This window comes from Primulina eburnea, chromosome 7 (genome assembly GCF_022965805.1).
Source record: "Primulina eburnea isolate SZY01 chromosome 7, ASM2296580v1, whole genome shotgun sequence".
Lineage (NCBI taxonomy): Eukaryota > Viridiplantae > Streptophyta > Magnoliopsida > Lamiales > Gesneriaceae > Primulina > Primulina eburnea.
In genome coordinates, this window is record NC_133107.1 from 23,466,948 (window position 1) to 23,483,325 (window position 16,378).

At 41.8% G+C, this 16,378-nt stretch overlaps 2 protein-coding genes across 2 annotated transcripts; both read right to left on the reverse strand.

Annotated features, from left to right (window-relative positions):
* Nucleotides 1-11,646: 11,646 nt before the first annotated feature.
* Nucleotides 11,647-11,973, reverse strand: LOC140835792 (uncharacterized). The gene has a single exon (XM_073201200.1). The coding sequence runs from the start codon at nt 11,971-11,973 to the stop codon at nt 11,647-11,649; it is 327 nt and encodes a 108-aa protein (XP_073057301.1).
* Nucleotides 11,974-11,978: 5 nt separating this feature from the next.
* On the reverse strand, nt 11,979-16,027 carry LOC140835793 (uncharacterized). Its single transcript, XM_073201201.1, has 11 exons — nt 15,922-16,027; nt 15,204-15,528; nt 14,945-15,053; nt 14,747-14,821; nt 14,525-14,605; nt 14,393-14,402; nt 14,229-14,299; nt 13,545-13,651; nt 13,282-13,430; nt 12,669-12,917; nt 11,979-12,238 (listed from the first exon to the last, which is right to left on the reverse strand). The coding sequence occupies exons 1-11, from the start codon at nt 16,025-16,027 to the stop codon at nt 11,979-11,981; spliced, it is 1,542 nt and encodes a 513-aa protein (XP_073057302.1).
* Nucleotides 16,028-16,378: the final 351 nt, after the last annotated feature.

The following is a 16,378-nucleotide window of genomic DNA, read 5'->3' on the forward strand; positions in this document are numbered from 1 at the left end:
GTACGGTACGATTTAAGTTTCGTTTGTTATTTTGGGATATTTGATTAGATGTTCAGAGTTGTATTTTTGGGCTATAGTATTGTTAGTTTTATTGTCTTGAGGTGTTAGTTGATGTTGGTTGTTCGTTTCAGCGTTTCGGTTCGATTTGAGTTGCATGGGAATAGTGCTTGGCCGTGACTTGAGTGCACCCGCGCTCTTAACTGGAGTGCCCCCGCGGTGTACTGTGCTGTTTTGGAGTTGGAATGCCGTAGCATCACCGCACCCGCGGTGATGTAGAGACCGCCCCTGCGGTAGAGACCGCACCCGCGCTGCTTGCGTCGCCGCACCCGCGCTGTTCGTGTTCCTGAATTTTTGAGAATGCCGTAACCATTGCGCACCCGCGGTGCTTAGAGGAGCGCACCCGCGGTGAAGGTATGGGCGAGTTTTTAAGCTACTTTTTGGAGTGGTTGGCCATACTTTCCCTTTCTTTTCTCCTCCATTCTCGACTTTTCTCTCCATTTCAAGGGTTTTCAGTCATTTCTTTCCTTTCCTATCTTCGATTCAGGCGTTTGTTTGGAATTTCGACTTGAGTTCGACGTTCTCCTTGGTGCTAGGAAGCTTGGGTAAGCTTTTGGTGCGATTCTGTTAAGGTTGTAAATTAAGAGTTGTTTAGGTTGGTTGTTTATGTGGATTTATGGATTATTTAGCTTGTAATCTTGGATATTTAGTTGATATTGGTGTTATTTGTGGATTATTTGTTGTAGGTGGTGATCAAGAGCTAAGTTGAGGTGTTTGTTGTGGTTTGTAAGTGGAAATTCATTCCTTTTGCTCACATGATTATATATGTATGTGTTTCAAAGAGTTTATTGTGTTATTCCCTTTCATTTGATCCATAGTATGTATTGTTATATGTATTGGAGGCATTGTATGTCTCATTATTGATTAAAGGGAATACAAAGAGATATATAGAGTTCAAAGTGATTGTTAAAACCAGAGAAGAGTTTAAATGTTTTCGGATTGATAAATACATAGTCAGAGATTGCATGCAATATTAGATGATCATCGCCTATAGGCTTATATCCCTCAGAGTTATCGGTTTATATCGATTTGGGATACGAGCACCCCAGAGCAGAGATACTATTGATATCAATCACCAGAGCAAAAGAGAAATACCATCATATTTTATATGCTATTGCTATGTTATTGATATTCAGAGTTTACAGTTCAGAGTTGATGGTATTTATGATTTCAAAGATATGTTTTACAGAGTTATTGTTCATTGTTATATAAGAGTTCCACTTGCTGAGATTTATTCTCATTCCAGTTATTTTCATGTGATGCAGATCAGAGTTGTGCCCCGGGACGTTGACTGTGGATTGGGGGTCATATGCATACACCGTTGGAAGGATGATTTTGGCATGATCATAGGAATGATGTTTTGTTTTTGTTATGTCATTTAAATGATCATGTATTTATTTTGTAAAGATATTTGATGAAATGTATTTTGAAACTCCTTCCGTATATTTTAAAGAGAAAATTTTATTTCCGCTGCGTATTTATTTTAAAAGAGGATCGGGGTGTCACATTTAGTGGTATCAGAGCGGTGTTCTTCGGACCAATGCATATGACTTCGTCTACTTTCAACTGTCCGGGTATGTTTTCTTTGCATCTATCTATTGTTATGTATTGATTGGTGTCTTGTGAGCATTGTAGAGTTTAGGATGCCTCCTAAGCGTAAGGCGTCAGAGGGGGAGGATAGTTCGTCCTCGAGAGTTGTCGACGAGTTCGGCAAGTTACTGAAGGAGCAGGCTAAGGTTCACAGTGAGCAGATCCAGCAGTTGCTTAGACTGCAAGGAGCAGGCCAGGGCAGAGGCCAAGGTAGGGGGCAGGTTGCTCCAGTAGCAGTTGGTTCTGATGCTATCTTTTCTGCGTTTAAGAGGATGGATCCACCCGAGTTTCCAGGCAGCTCCGATCCTTTAGCTGCAGTAGAGTGGGTCAAGGCTTTGGAGGCGATTTTTGATCATCTCCACTATGAGGACAGAGACCGTATCAGTTGTGCTGTTTTCATGCTGGTTAAAGCTGCACGTTTGTGGTGGAATGCGACCAAGGTTGGCATTGATGTTTCTACTTTGAAGTGGTCTGAGTTTACTGAGCTTTTCTACGACAAGTACTTTCCTGATGCACTGCGAGCGAGGAAGGTTACAGAGTTCTTGGAGCTTCGTCAGGGGAGCTTGAATGTAGATGAGTATATTCTCAGGTTCGAGGAGGGTTGCCTTTTTGCTCCGTACATTGCTACTAGTGATAAAGATAAAGGCGCTCACTTCATTCGAGGCCTTAGAGCGGAGATCAGGCGTGATATCAATATGTCCAAGGCTGTGACTTTCAAGGAGATTGTGTCCAAGGCGTTGCTAGCAGAGCAGGACGAGAAGGATATCGCCAGGGAGAGACAGGCGAGGCACCAGGCTAGTGTTCAGAGAGGCCAGAGTTCAGGTCAGTGTGGCAGAGATCGATTCAAAGGGAAGGGCAAGGTGGATCAGAGTCCTAGGCCACCTTCAGCGCCAGTTGCTCCGTCTGATTCTGAGAGATCTTTGTGTCCCAAGTGTGGCAGACCTCATCGTGGAGAGTGTAGATTTGGCACTCGTTCTTGTTATCGTTGTGGCATGCCAGGCCATATTTCCAGAGATTGTCCTAAGGGAGCTAGCCAGGAGAAGGTGCAGGGTCGTATCTTTTCGATGACTAAGGAAGGTATTAATCGTAATTCTTCTGTAATCTCTAGTTCCATTTTAATTTCAGGCAGAGTAGCTACTACTTTGATTGATACTGGTGCTACTCATTCTTTTATGTCTGAATTGTTTTTGAGATCTTTGGGTATAGTTCCTTCTGTTATTCCCCTCCAGCTTAGTGTTGTTTTGCCTTCGGGAGATGTTTTGTGCCCGACTTCCATAGTGTATGCGTGCCCCGTTCGTTTTGTTGATCGAGAGGTCTTTGCTGATTTGATTGTGATCCCGATGGTTGCCTTTGATGTTATTCTTGGCATGGATTGGCTGTCGACCTATCGTGCTGTTATTGATTGCGTTGCTAAGACGGTGACTTTTGCAGATGATGGCCAGGGAGGAGTTCTCGCCAGCTCAGGTACTTCGCTGGTCCTTCCTTTTATTTCGTGTCTTGATGCTGAGAGGCTATTGTGTAGAGGTTGTGATGTTTTTCTGGCATCTGTTGTGGATATGGATAGACTGATTAAGTTGAATATTGATGATATTGATGTGGTGAGGGAGTTTGCGGATGTGTTTGAGGATGATGTTCCGGGTTTGCCGCCGGATAGGGATGTAGAGTTTGTTATTGATCTTGCTCCAGGTACGGTTCCTATTTCTAAGGCTCCGTATAGGATGGCTCCTACCGAGATGAAAGAGTTGAAGACGCAGTTGCAGGATCTTCTAGATAAGGGTTTCATTCGTCCGAGTTCTTCGCCTTGGGGAGCTCCGGTTCTATTTGTTAAGAAGAAGGACGGGTCTTTGCGTCTGTGTATCGATTACAGAGAGCTCAACAAAGTGACGATCAAGAACAAGTATCCGTTGCCACGGATTGACGATCTATTTGACCAACTCCAGGGTGCCACTGTTTTCTCGAAGATTGATCTTCGGTCTGGTTACTATCAGTTGAAGGTTAGGGAGTCTGATATCCCTAAGACGGCTTTCAGGACCAGGTATGGTCACTATGAGTTTCTCGTGATGTCTTTTGGTTTGACCAATGCCCCTTCTGTTTTCATGGACCTGATGAACCGTGTGTTCAAGCCGTATTTGGATAGCTTCGTCATTGTCTTTATCGACGATATCTTGATCTATTCCAAGACCAGAGAGCTTCATTCAGAGCATCTCAGAGTTGTTCTCCAGTTGCTGAGAGAGCGGAGGTTGTTTGCTAAGTTGAAGAAGTGTGAGTTTTGGCTGGATCAGATTTCTTTTCTAGGCCATGTCGTTTCGAGGGATGGCATTGCTGTTGATCCGATGAAGATAGAGGCGATTCAGAAGCGGCCTATTCCTACGACTGTTTCAGAGGTACGCAGTTTCCTTGGTTTGGCGGGTTATTATCGTCGTTTCATTTCGGATTTTTCCAAGATTGCCCTGCCATTGTCCAATCTGACAAGGAAGACTGTGAAGTTCGAGTGGTCTATAGATTGCCAGAGTGCATTTCAGGAGTTGAAGGATAGATTGACGTCAGCTCCTATTCTCGCATTGCCCAGTGGTTCAGAGGACTTTGTTGTCTTTACCGATGCGTCGAAGAAGGGTCTCGGTGCAGTGTTGATGCAGAGAGGTAAGGTCATTGCCTATGCTTCTCGCCAGTTGAAGGATTACGAGAAGAATTATCCGACGCATGATTTAGAGTTGGCAGCTGTGGTTTTCGCCTTGAAGATTTGGAGACACTACTTGTATGGCGGAAAGTGTGAGATCTTCACAGACCACAAGAGTTTGAAATATCTGTTTTCTCAGAGAGAGCTCAATATGCGGCAGAGGAGGTGGTTAGAGCTGGTCAAAGATTACGATGTGACTATCAGTTATCACCCAGGGAAGGCGAATGTTGTGGCTGATGCTTTAAGCCGCAAGTCGAGTGTTTCATTGAGTTCTTTGATTCAGAGACCGTTGCTGATGGATTTGCAGAGAGAGGAGATTGATCTGGTGATTCCAGGCACCATTGCTCGTCTTTCAGCGTTGGTTATTCGATCTTCATTGACGGACAGGATTCGTAGAGAGCAGTCGACTGATGTTCAGTTGACAGAGTTGAGAGATAGAGCAGAGATTAGAGGTAATTCAGAGTTTGCCTTGAATGGTGATGGTTTGGTGACTTTCAGAGGTCGTATTTGTGTTCCTGTTGGCGATGATATTCGTAGAGATATTCTGACAGAGGCTCATACCGCGCCGTATTCGATTCATCCAGGCAGTACGAAGATGTATCAGGATCTTCGTCGACTCTACTGGTGGCCAGGTATGAAGAAGGATGTTGCCGTGTTCATTTCTCAGTGCCTTACTTGTCAGCAGGTGAAGATTGAGCACCAGAGACCTGCTGGGACATTGTTGTCGTTGCCGATTCCTCAGTGGAAGTGGGAGCATATTACGATGGATTTCGTGACTGGTCTTCCCAGAGTGCGGAGAGGTTTCAATTCTATTTGGGTTATCGTTGATAAATTGACTAAGTCAGCGCACTTTCTTCCAGTCAAGACGACGTATTCGATGAACCAGTATGCCGAGGACTACATAGCAGAGATTGTCAGACTTCATGGTGTCCCTGTGTCGATCGTGTCTGATCGTGACCCCAGATTTACTTCAGAGTTTTGGAAGAGTTTGCACAGAGCTATGGGTTCGCGATTAGCGTTCAGTACAGCCTATCATCCTCAGAGTGATGGTCAGTCAGAGAGAGTCATTCAGATTCTTGAGGATATGCTCAGAGCTTGTACTATAGACTTTCCAGGTAGCTGGGATTCTTTGTTGCCTTTGGTTGAGTTCACTTATAATAATAGCTACCAGGCGACGATTGGCATGGCACCGTATGAGGCACTTTATGGCAGGAAGTGCAGATCGCCCTTGTATTGGGACGAGGTTGGTGAGAGGAAGATGTTGGGACCAGAGTTGGTCCAGCAGACTGCTGATGTTGTTGCTGTTATCAGAGAAAGGATGAAGACTGCCCAGTCCAGACAAAAGAGCTATGCAGATGTTCGTCGCAGACCTTTGCAGTTCGAGGTTGGCGACCATGTGTTTCTGAAGATAGCACCTCTCAAAGGTGTGATGAGATTTGGTAAGAAGGGCAAGTTGAGTCCTAGATTTATTGGTCCATTCGAGATATTGGACAGAGTTGGCGATCGAGCCTACAGATTAGCCCTACCTCCAGATCTTGACAGAGTTCATAATGTGTTTCACGTTTCGATGCTCAGGAAGTATGTTGCAGATCCTTCCCATGTTCTACGCCATGAGCCATTGGACTTGACGCCGAATTTGACATATCAAGAGATTCCGATTCAGATTTTGGATCGCACAGTTAGAGTGTTGAGGAACAAAGAGATCGGCATTGTCAAAGTTCTTTGGAGGAACCATTTGATAGAGGAGGCTACGTGGGAACCAGAGGATGAGATGAGAGAGAAGTATCCTGAGTTGTTCTTGCCGTGACGTCAATTTCGCGGACGAAATTCCCTTAAGGGGGGGAGATTGTAATAGCCGAGCCCGGTGTACGGTACGATTTAAGTTTCGTTTGTTATTTTGGGATATTTGATTAGATGTTCAGAGTTGTATTTTTGGGCTATAGTATTGTTAGTTTTATTGTCTTGAGGTGTTAGTTGATGTTGGTTGTTCGTTTCAGCGTTTCGGTTCGATTTGAGTTGCATGGGAATAGTGCTTGGCCGTGACTTGAGTGCACCCGCGCTCTTAACTGGAGTGCCCCCGCGGTGTACTGTGCTGTTTTGGAGTTGGAATGCCGTAGCATCACCGCACCCGCGGTGATGTAGAGACCGCCCCTGCGGTAGAGACCGCACCCGCGCTGCTTGCGTCGCCGCACCCGCGCTGTTCGTGTTCCTGAATTTTTGAGAATGCCGTAACCATTGCGCACCCGCGGTGCTTAGAGGAGCGCACCCGCGGTGAAGGTATGGGCGAGTTTTTAAGCTACTTTTTGGAGTGGTTGGCCATACTTTCCCTTTCTTTTCTCCTCCATTCTCGACTTTTCTCTCCATTTCAAGGGTTTTCAGTCATTTCTTTCCTTTCCTATCTTCGATTCAGGCGTTTGTTTGGAATTTCGACTTGAGTTCGACGTTCTCCTTGGTGCTAGGAAGCTTGGGTAAGCTTTTGGTGCGATTCTGTTAAGGTTGTAAATTAAGAGTTGTTTAGGTTGGTTGTTTATGTGGATTTATGGATTATTTAGCTTGTAATCTTGGATATTTAGTTGATATTGGTGTTATTTGTGGATTATTTGTTGTAGGTGGTGATCAAGAGCTAAGTTGAGGTGTTTGTTGTGGTTTGTAAGTGGAAATTCATTCCTTTTGCTCACATGATTATATATGTATGTGTTTCAAAGAGTTTATTGTGTTATTCCCTTTCATTTGATCCATAGTATGTATTGTTTTATGTATTGGAGGCATTGTATGTCTCATTATTGATTAAAGGGAATACAAAGAGATATATAGAGTTCAAAGTGATTGTTAAAACCAGAGAAGAGTTTAAATGTTTTCGGATTGATAAATACATAGTCAGAGATTGCATGCAATATTAGATGATCATCGCCTATAGGCTTATATCCCTCAGAGTTATCGGTTTATATCGATTTGGGATACGAGCACCCCAGAGCAGAGATACTATTGATATCAATCCCCAGAGCAAAAGAGAAATACCATCATATTTTATATGCTATTGCTATGTTATTGATATTCAGAGTTTACAGTTCAGAGTTGATGGTATTTATGATTTCAAAGATATGTTTTACAGAGTTATTGTTCATTGTTATATAAGAGTTCCACTTGCTGAGATTTATTCTCATTCCAGTTATTTTCATGTGATGCAGATCAGAGTTGTGCCCCGGGACGTTGACTGTGGATTGGGGGTCATATGCATACACCGTTGGAAGGATGATTTTGGCATGATCATAGGAATGATGTTTTGTTTTTGTTATGTCATTTAAATGAACATGTATTTATTTTGTAAAGATATTTGATGAAATGTATTTTGAAACTCCTTCCGTATATTTTAAAGAGAAAATTTTATTTCCGCTGCGTATTTATTTTAAAAGAGGATCGGGGTGTCACAAAAACTAACAATCTGAATGAATTATAAGGATAATTTAAGTGCACAAAATGCACTTACCAATTCCCCCCAAACTTAAACTTTTGCTAGCCCAGAGCAAAATAAAATAAATAAAACATTAATTAGACTAGATTCAACACATCCTAAAGAAAGTAACTGAACAAACAAAAATTGTGGAATAAAAAGATAACCACTAGCCTCAGATATTACAGTCCCCATCATATTGAATCAAACACATGTCACATTACTCACAGTTCACGTGCGTGTGTGTTTTGCTATTTTTGTTTACCCAATCCAAATGCCAAGATAAGTTCATAACTGTTTATTTAATAAAATTCTAGACTCTTCGACACACATGTAATTAGCAAAACCATTGAAACACACATTTACCTTCACAAATCAACAGGACTTATAGGGTAACATTTGGCTAAACAAAATGACAATCTGAAGACAATAATTAACCAAACAAAGTCCAATATCATGAGATGCGCACATGTACACAATCTATGTCTATCGACGACATTTTTCAAGTGTCCATAGGCTCAACTTTGACAACTCTTCTCCACTAGTATATTGGGTACGTGTGACTCGGTTAATAGGTATTTTAAGCTTATAAAGTTAGGCTATGGCTAATGGCTACAAATAAAGATAGGGAATCAAAAGTGAGAGAAACAAACCAATTTATTTTTCAACAAGCTTCTCCTTCTTCCTCTTTTTTCACATCCACTTGCTTTGCCACCACATATTCATCATTTTGTCCTCTTTTTCACATCAATACGTCATACTCTTTTATTCTTTATTCAACTTTTTGCCTTCTCCCTTTTCTCAACATTTTTTTTCTTCTTTTCATAGAAATTAATTTCTTTCTTTTCATCTTTTCCTTTTTTTCCAAGATATTCTTATACGCGCACAAGGGGAAGAATTTTTGTAGTGATACACAAGTTCGTTTTCTGTCAGTTTTTGGTAGGTACTAGTGTATATGCTCAAAAGTTGGTAGTTGACGTAGAGATTTAGAATTGATACGAATGTGGGCTTCTGTGTGCCTTGGCACACTCCATTCGATTTTCATTAAGCTCAAACATGGGACACTAGGTATAATATGATGTTATGTGTAGGCTTGAAAGGCTCAAACGTTCCAAAAATCGCCTAAATCATCCCTGAGTTACACAATACTCGTATCTCGCCTCGAAGAATGCCAAACCAAGTTCTAGACTACTTTCAATTTAGCAATCAACAAACACAAATAGATCATGTTTTCGGGTATTCAAACAGAAAAAATCACACATCTCATTCTCATTTAGGCTCAAAGGGCTAACAATTGACAAATTATTCTAGGAAAAATAGGCCCAACATAAATCAAAGATTGCCTGAATCATTTTTGTATTAGTGAACATGTAACTCAACAACAAGTAATCAACATGCAGGTTTTGGAGTCCATTCATACATTTCAAATCACAAACTACATGAACACTCTCTTGACATCGGATGTATCAACAATCATAGCAATCGTGAATTCGTGTGTAAACGGTTAAGTAAAGATAGCATGCATTTAGATTTGTAATCATGGGACAACATGTGTTTCGGGTCAACTCTCATCATTTTTTGGTTATTACCTTAATTCCACAACTCTAGAAAAAAAACAATTTAACGATTAAAAATGGACATAAAGACTAAAGTAATTTTTTTTTTGATTTTTTTAAAGCATCAAAATTAAAACACTAAATCATCAAAATCAAATCAAATCAACCCCCCAAACTTAAAGTATGCATTGTCCTCAATGTATAAACAAGAAAGAACGGGACAATCATACCTCCCACGACGAGCGTCAGTGCTTGCCGTCACCGTCGTCGTCATCCGCATCCATGTTCTGGGGTGGGGGCTGGTAAGGGGCTCCAGGGTACTGTGGTGGCCAAACCGGTGGCTGGGGAAATGTCGGATCCTCTGGACCTATAGGTGGAAACCGCTGAGCAAGCATGGCAGTGAAGTCCATCATATATCCCATGAAATGGTCGGTGCGGTGCTGAAGCGAATCCAGCACCTGGCACTGCTCAACCAGTAACCTCCTCTGGTCCTCCATCTCTGTCTCAAGTCTACGAAATTGGTCTCCCCTGCGCTGTCTGGCTGCCTCAGGTGGTGGTAGCGGTGGAAGCTGTGGCTTTGGGAGCTCCTCTTCATCTGGATACTCGTGGGGAATATAAGAGGCAGCTCCAAAGAAGGCAACAATGGGGACCTTCGGCTTAAGCACTTGCTCATCAGGCGACCATGACACGCCGGGCTATCTGCATAACTCGGTAACAATATGAGGGCATGGAAGGGCGACCGTGGCTAACCCTGTGTCGGCTCTCATAATCGATCCATAAATTATTTTCCCCAAGTCAACAGATTTGCCCATCAAAATAGCAAAGACAAGTGCAACTTTGTCTTTGGTTACATCGTGGTAGTACGAGGATGGGAGAACCCGGGCCAACACGAACGATGTCCATGCACTTGCATTGGGGCCCATATCGGATTTCTTTAGAGAAATTGGCCCACTCGAGTTCATTTTCCATGCAGCTCCTGCCTGACATACGGTCCGAATAACCTCTGAATAATTAACCCCCTCTTCTAGGAATTCACTGTACTCGTCTTGGTCGAGGCTGGGCATCTGATAGATCATGTTTATCATTTGAGAGTCAAACTATACCAATTTACCTCGCACCAGTACTTTCGACTCCTCATGGCGTATCCGCAGATTAGCATAGACTCCCGCACAACTGAGATCACAACATCTAGAGGAGGGTGAGCAAATTCAACCCATTGTCTTCGTTCCGGTTCATTCACAATCACACGAAGTGCAATCGATAAATTAAATCCCCACTTTGGGATGATAGACCGAGTCATGGAGCTCTCATAAATTTGATGGGCTTCCTCATTCCAAAATCGGTGTGTATCAAAACTTGCGGAGGACGACGCACCCTTCTTTGATTTCTTTTTCGGCGCCATATCAATTAATAATGCAAAACTACACCCACCCACTTAATTCAACAACTGAAAAACACAAAATCCAGTAATCTTACCACAATGTGCGTAGCAATTAGAAACTCACCCCACCAACTGATCCGGTTAGCAATACAATATACGACCCAGTCACAAACTATTTGAGAACAACAACAAGTGCCCAATTCACAATATTAAAGGTTCCTCAAATATATTGAACACAATTTGTACTATTCTGAAAACTTTAACAAAATCTGGAGAAAACCCCTTAATTGAACGAGAAGATGACCAGAAATCGGAGTGTGTCGGAACTTGTGGCGTTACTTGAAGGCGGCGGTCGTTTATGCTGAGCGGCAACGGCGGTGTTTCGGAGGAGGGTGGCGGCTTGTTTCTGAGAGGGACTGAAATTTGTTGTGTGAATTCTGAAGAGTGTTTCGCGATTGCCCCTTTTTTTTCCTTAAATTAGGTCGCGCGCATATGCGCGGCTTAAATCGGCGCATATGCACCGCGACTACTATCCTACATGTTGAAATATCGCGCATATGCGCTCCCATGAGTGGCGCATATGTGCGTAACTCATTGCCTCAAAATTTTTTTTCGCCTCTGGATATCGCGCACATGCGCGCCTTGAGTGGCGCACGTGCGCCGAGTCCTCTTCTTGTGTCACGCATGTGCACGAAAATAAATCGAGCATATGCGCGACGCACACTGTCCATAAGATTTTCGATATTTTTTTATTTTTTTTAAATACCTGCAAAATAAAACAATTCAAATTAATACTTAAATAGAGAAAATTAAATTAATAAACTAAGGAATTGAAATAAAATAATAAAAAAACAAATTGAATACAAAAATAATAAATGTGGGTTGCCTCCCACATAGCGCTTGGTTTAACGTCGTCACCCTGACTTTCTCCTATCTACTTTGGTTCTCCAAGTGGGATGTTGTCCATGTGTCGCACTTCACTTCCAAAGTAATGCTTGACCCTCTGACCATTTACTTTAAATGTCTGACAATTGTTGCACTTCAACTCAATTTCACTATGTGGATACACTGTTTTCACTGTGAATGGTCCAGACCATCGTGATTTTGACTTACCAGGAAACAAGATCAGTCGAGAATTGAGCAATAACACCTGTTGTCCTGGTTCGAAGTCTCGTCGAAGAATATGCTTGTCGTGCCATCTCTTGGTTTTCTCTTTGTGTATCTTTGCATTCTCATATGCGTCATTCCTGAATTCCTCCATTTCATTCACTGCAGCAGTCGTTGTTCTCCAGATGCTCCAATATTAAAATTCAGCTTTCTTACAGCCCAAAAGGCCCTATGCTCCACTTCCAGGGGTAGATGGCAAGCTTTCCCAAAGACCAACCTATAAAGCAACATCCCGATAGGTGTCTTGTATGCAGTCCTGTATGCCCATAGAGCATCATCTAGCTTAATCGCCCAATCCTTTCGGTTTGTCTTCACTGACTTTTCTAGTATCTGCTTGATCTCCCGGTTGGATATTTCCGCTTGCCCATTAGCTTGCGGGTGGTATGCAAGTGTCACCCTGTGCTTCACATCATACTTGGCAAATAGTGAGTTAAAAATTATGTTACAGAAATGCGTACCTTCATCACTGATAATGGCTCTAGGCGTTCCAAATCTTGTGAAGATGTTCAAGTGGACAAACTTAACAACAACTCGAGCATCATTAGTATTGGTGGCAATTGCGTCCACCCATTTGGGCACATAATCAACAGCAAGTAAAGTGTAAGATTGACCAAAAAGAGGATAGGAAAGGACCCATAAAGTCAATACCCCAGACATCAAAGAGTTTCACCTCCAAAATATTTGTTAGTGATAATTAATGTCGTCTAGAAATATTGCCAACTCTTTGTTATTTATCACATGACTTAACTAAAGTATAATTGTCCTTAAACAGATTAGGCCAATAAAAACCTGACTGTAATACATTAGTTGCTGTTCTAGATGATCCAAAATGTCCACCGTAGGGTGAGAAGTGACACTGCTCTAGAATCGTACCCGCTTCTTCCTCTGCAACACATCGTCTAATTATCTGATCAGCGCATCTCTTGAACAAGAAAGGATCGTCCCACAGATAGAACTTGGCATCATGAAGAAATTTCTTCTTTTGGTGATAAGTTAAATCTAGTGGTAATTCTCCTGCAGCAAGGAAATTAGCTATATCTGCAAACCAAGGGTGTGTAACATTTACCTAAAAATAGTTGTTCGTCTGGGAACGACTCATTGATCACTCCACCTTCAATTCTTTCTTCCAGCTCTAGGCGTGACAAGTAATCTGCCACCTGGTTCTCACAAACTTTCTTTTCTTTGACTTCAACGTGAAATTCTTGAAGTAGGAGTATCCAATGTATCAACCTGGGCTTTGCATCCTTTTTGGCAAACAAGTAACGAAGAGTTGCATGGTCAGTGAAAACTGTTAACTTTGTGCCAATGAGATGTGTTCTGAACTTGTCGAATGCAAACACCACTACTATCAACTCTTTCTCAGTAGTTGTGTAATTTTGTTGGGCTGCATCAAGTGCACGACTTGCATAGTAGATAGCTTTGAACATCTTGTCTCGTCTTTGTCCCAATGCTAATCCCACAGCATAGTCACTAGCGTCGCACATGAGCTTAAAGGGCTCCTTCCAATCAGGCACTATCATAATGGGTGCAGAAATCAGTGTTGTCTTGATCCTGTTAAATACTTGCAAACAATCATCGTCAAAAATAAATGTAGAATCTTTCTCTAACAAATTACATAAAGGTCTAGTAATTTTAGAGAAATCTTTAATATAACGACGATAAAACCCGGCATGTCCCAATAAACTTCGAATCCCTTTCACATTCTTTGGCGGTGGAAGATTTTCAATTGCCACAACTTTGGCTTTGTCCACTTCTATCCCTCTAGCCGAAATCTTATGCCCAAGCACAATACCTTCTTTCACCATGAAGTGACATTTCTCCCAATTCAACACTAAATTTTTCTCCCGACATCTCTGCAAAACAAGCTTTAGATTCTACAAACAATGATCAAATGATGAACCAAATACAGATATATGATCCATAAAAACTTCAATTATTTCCTCGACCATGTCAGAAAATATGGCCATCATACACCTCTGAAAAGTAGCAGGTGCATTGCAAAGACCAAATGTCATTCTCCTGAAAGCAAATGTACCGTAGGGGCAAGTGAAGGTAGTCTTCTCCTGATCCTCCGGTGCTATGACAATCTGATTGTAACCTGAATAACCATCTAGAAAGCAATAATACTGATAACCACCTACTCTATCAAGCATCTGGTCAATAAAGGGAAGAGGGAAGTGATCTTTCCTAATAGCATCATTCAATTTCCTGTAATCTATACGAAATTAATTAATTCATCTCATTCTTCATCACAGTTATACCCCTCTTCTTAGGCACTACTTGTACTGGTGAAACCCAAGAACTGTCAGATATAACATAAATAACAACAACATTTAACTATTTTAATACCTCATCTCTCACAACCTCTTTCATGGCTGGATTAAGCCTCCTCTGATGATCAATATAGGGGGAATAGGTTCCTGCATCAAGATTTTATGCATACAAACAATAGGGTTAATCCCCTTGATATCAAAAATTGTACATCCCAAAGCAGATTTAAACTCTCGCAATACTCTTAACAACCTATCATTTTCATCAATAGTAAGAGCAGAAGATATAATTACCGGATAGGACGAACTCTCGTCTATGAATGCATAGCACAAGTGACTCGGTAAATCTTTTAATGCAGGGGATATTTTTGGTACCTCTTTACTCGCATCTTCAAGTAACTCTTCATGCTGGGCATCAATCTTTTCTTTAGGCAGCGTATTGAGAGCAAGTAACTCCTCTCACACATCCCAGTCCTGTTCGTTCACTATGGAAATTGATTCCGATAAGCATCTCTCCAAGGGGTCTTTCGTCAACTTACCTGCGCTCACTTGAGATACACATGAATCAATGATATCAATACTATTACAAGTTCTTACCTCATTTGGTCCTCTAATGGTGTTGTAGATGTTGAACACCACTTCATCTCCACCTACTCTCAGTGTGAGCTCGACCTTGTGCACATCAATCAAAGCTTTTCCAGTGGCCAAGAACGGCCTTCCAAAGATAAGCGGAGTCTCCTGGTCTTCTTCCATATCTAAAATGACAAAATCAGCAGGAAATATCAATTTGTGTACCTTTACCAGCACATCCTCTACTATCCCTCGTGGATAGGTAAGTGATCTGTCCACCAGCTGCAAAGTGATAGTGATAGTGCTAGGCTTCACCTCACCAAGCTCCAGGGTCCTGTAAATAGAAAAAGGGATGAAATTAATACTGGCACCTAAATCACATAAAGCTTTATTTACTCTAGAACCACCAATAACACAAGGAATAGTAAAACTCCCTGGATCTTTGAGTTTTTGTGGTAGCTTCCTTTGGAGTATGGCATTGCACTCTTCGGTTAGTTTCACGGTCTCATATTCTTGAAGTTTCCTCTTTTTGGACATCATGTCCTTGATGAACTTAGCATAATTGGGCATTTGCTCCAATGCATCGGCAAATGGGATGTTAATGTGTAATTTCTTGAAGATTTCCAAGAACTTCATAAACTGGTCATCTAGTCCTTTCTTCTTGAACCTCTGTGGATATGGAAGATTTATCTTTGGTAAAGGTTGTTGCTCAAGTACTATCTCAGGTTCCTCAACTTTTTCATTTTCAACACTTACACCATTTTCATCATCTTTCTCAACAAGGATCTCTACATTCTCTTCAGCAGGATCTGGGACTCAAATTTCTTTGCCACTCCTTAGTGTGACAGCTTTGCATTGCTCCCTAGGATTTACCTCTGTATTGCTTGGGAACTGTCCTCTATTCTGATCTTTCAAAGCATTAGCTAGTTTCCCAATCTGTGTTTGTAAAGATTTCATCGTGGCACCCATAATGCCCATGTGTGTCTCCATGTTATCAAGACAAGACTCAGTTCTAGCCATTATTTTCCCAGACTCAGTCACTAACGTCCCAACTAGATCCTCAAAAGACGGCTTTCCTTCCCCCTTCTGTGTATTGAATCCCGATGGAGGATTCAACATGTTCTTGTTGTTCGCATAAGAGAAATTCTCATGATTCCTCAAACCTGGTTGATAAGTATTAGAGGGAGGATTACCTCAATAACCTTCATAGCCACGATTGTTATTGATGTATTGAGCTTCCTCCACAACTGACTCTTCCTCAGCAGTCACCAATGCTACATCAGACGTAGATTGGCCTGCTTTGTTCATCGATGCAATCTATGTGGTTAATGCCGAAACCTGTATAGTAAATGATGTGATCGGGTCTACGGCATACACTCCAGCAGGTTTCCTTGTTCCAGATCTCTCACTCGGCCACTGATAACTGTTAATGGTCATCTGTTCAAGCAAATCATAAGCCTCATCAGGTGGTTTAGAAAAAATAGTACCTCTGGCGGCTGCATCCACATTCCATCTAGTCGGCCCATCTAAACCATTGTAAAATAACTCAATCTGCACCCAATCTGCATATCCATGATTCAAACACTTCCTGAGTAATTCTTTGTATCGCTCCCATGCCTCATATAACACTTCGAGTTCTCTCTGCCTGAAGTTGGTGAT

Coding starts and splice junctions, on each gene's coding strand:
- LOC140835792 (XM_073201200.1), bottom strand. CDS start 11,973: ATGGAGGAATTCAGGAATGACGCATATGAGAATGCAAAGATACACAAA.
- LOC140835793 (XM_073201201.1), bottom strand. CDS start 16,027: ATGAACAAAGCAGGCCAATCTACGTCTGATGTAGCATTGGTGACTGCT. Junction 15,054..15,203: donor ACCGTGAAACTAACCGAAGA/GTGCAATGCCAT, acceptor TTCTATTTACAG/GACCCTGGAGCTTGGTGAGG. Junction 12,239..12,668: donor AACTAATGTATTACAGTCAG/GTTTTTATTGGC, acceptor CTAATGGGCAAG/CGGAAATATCCAACCGGGAG.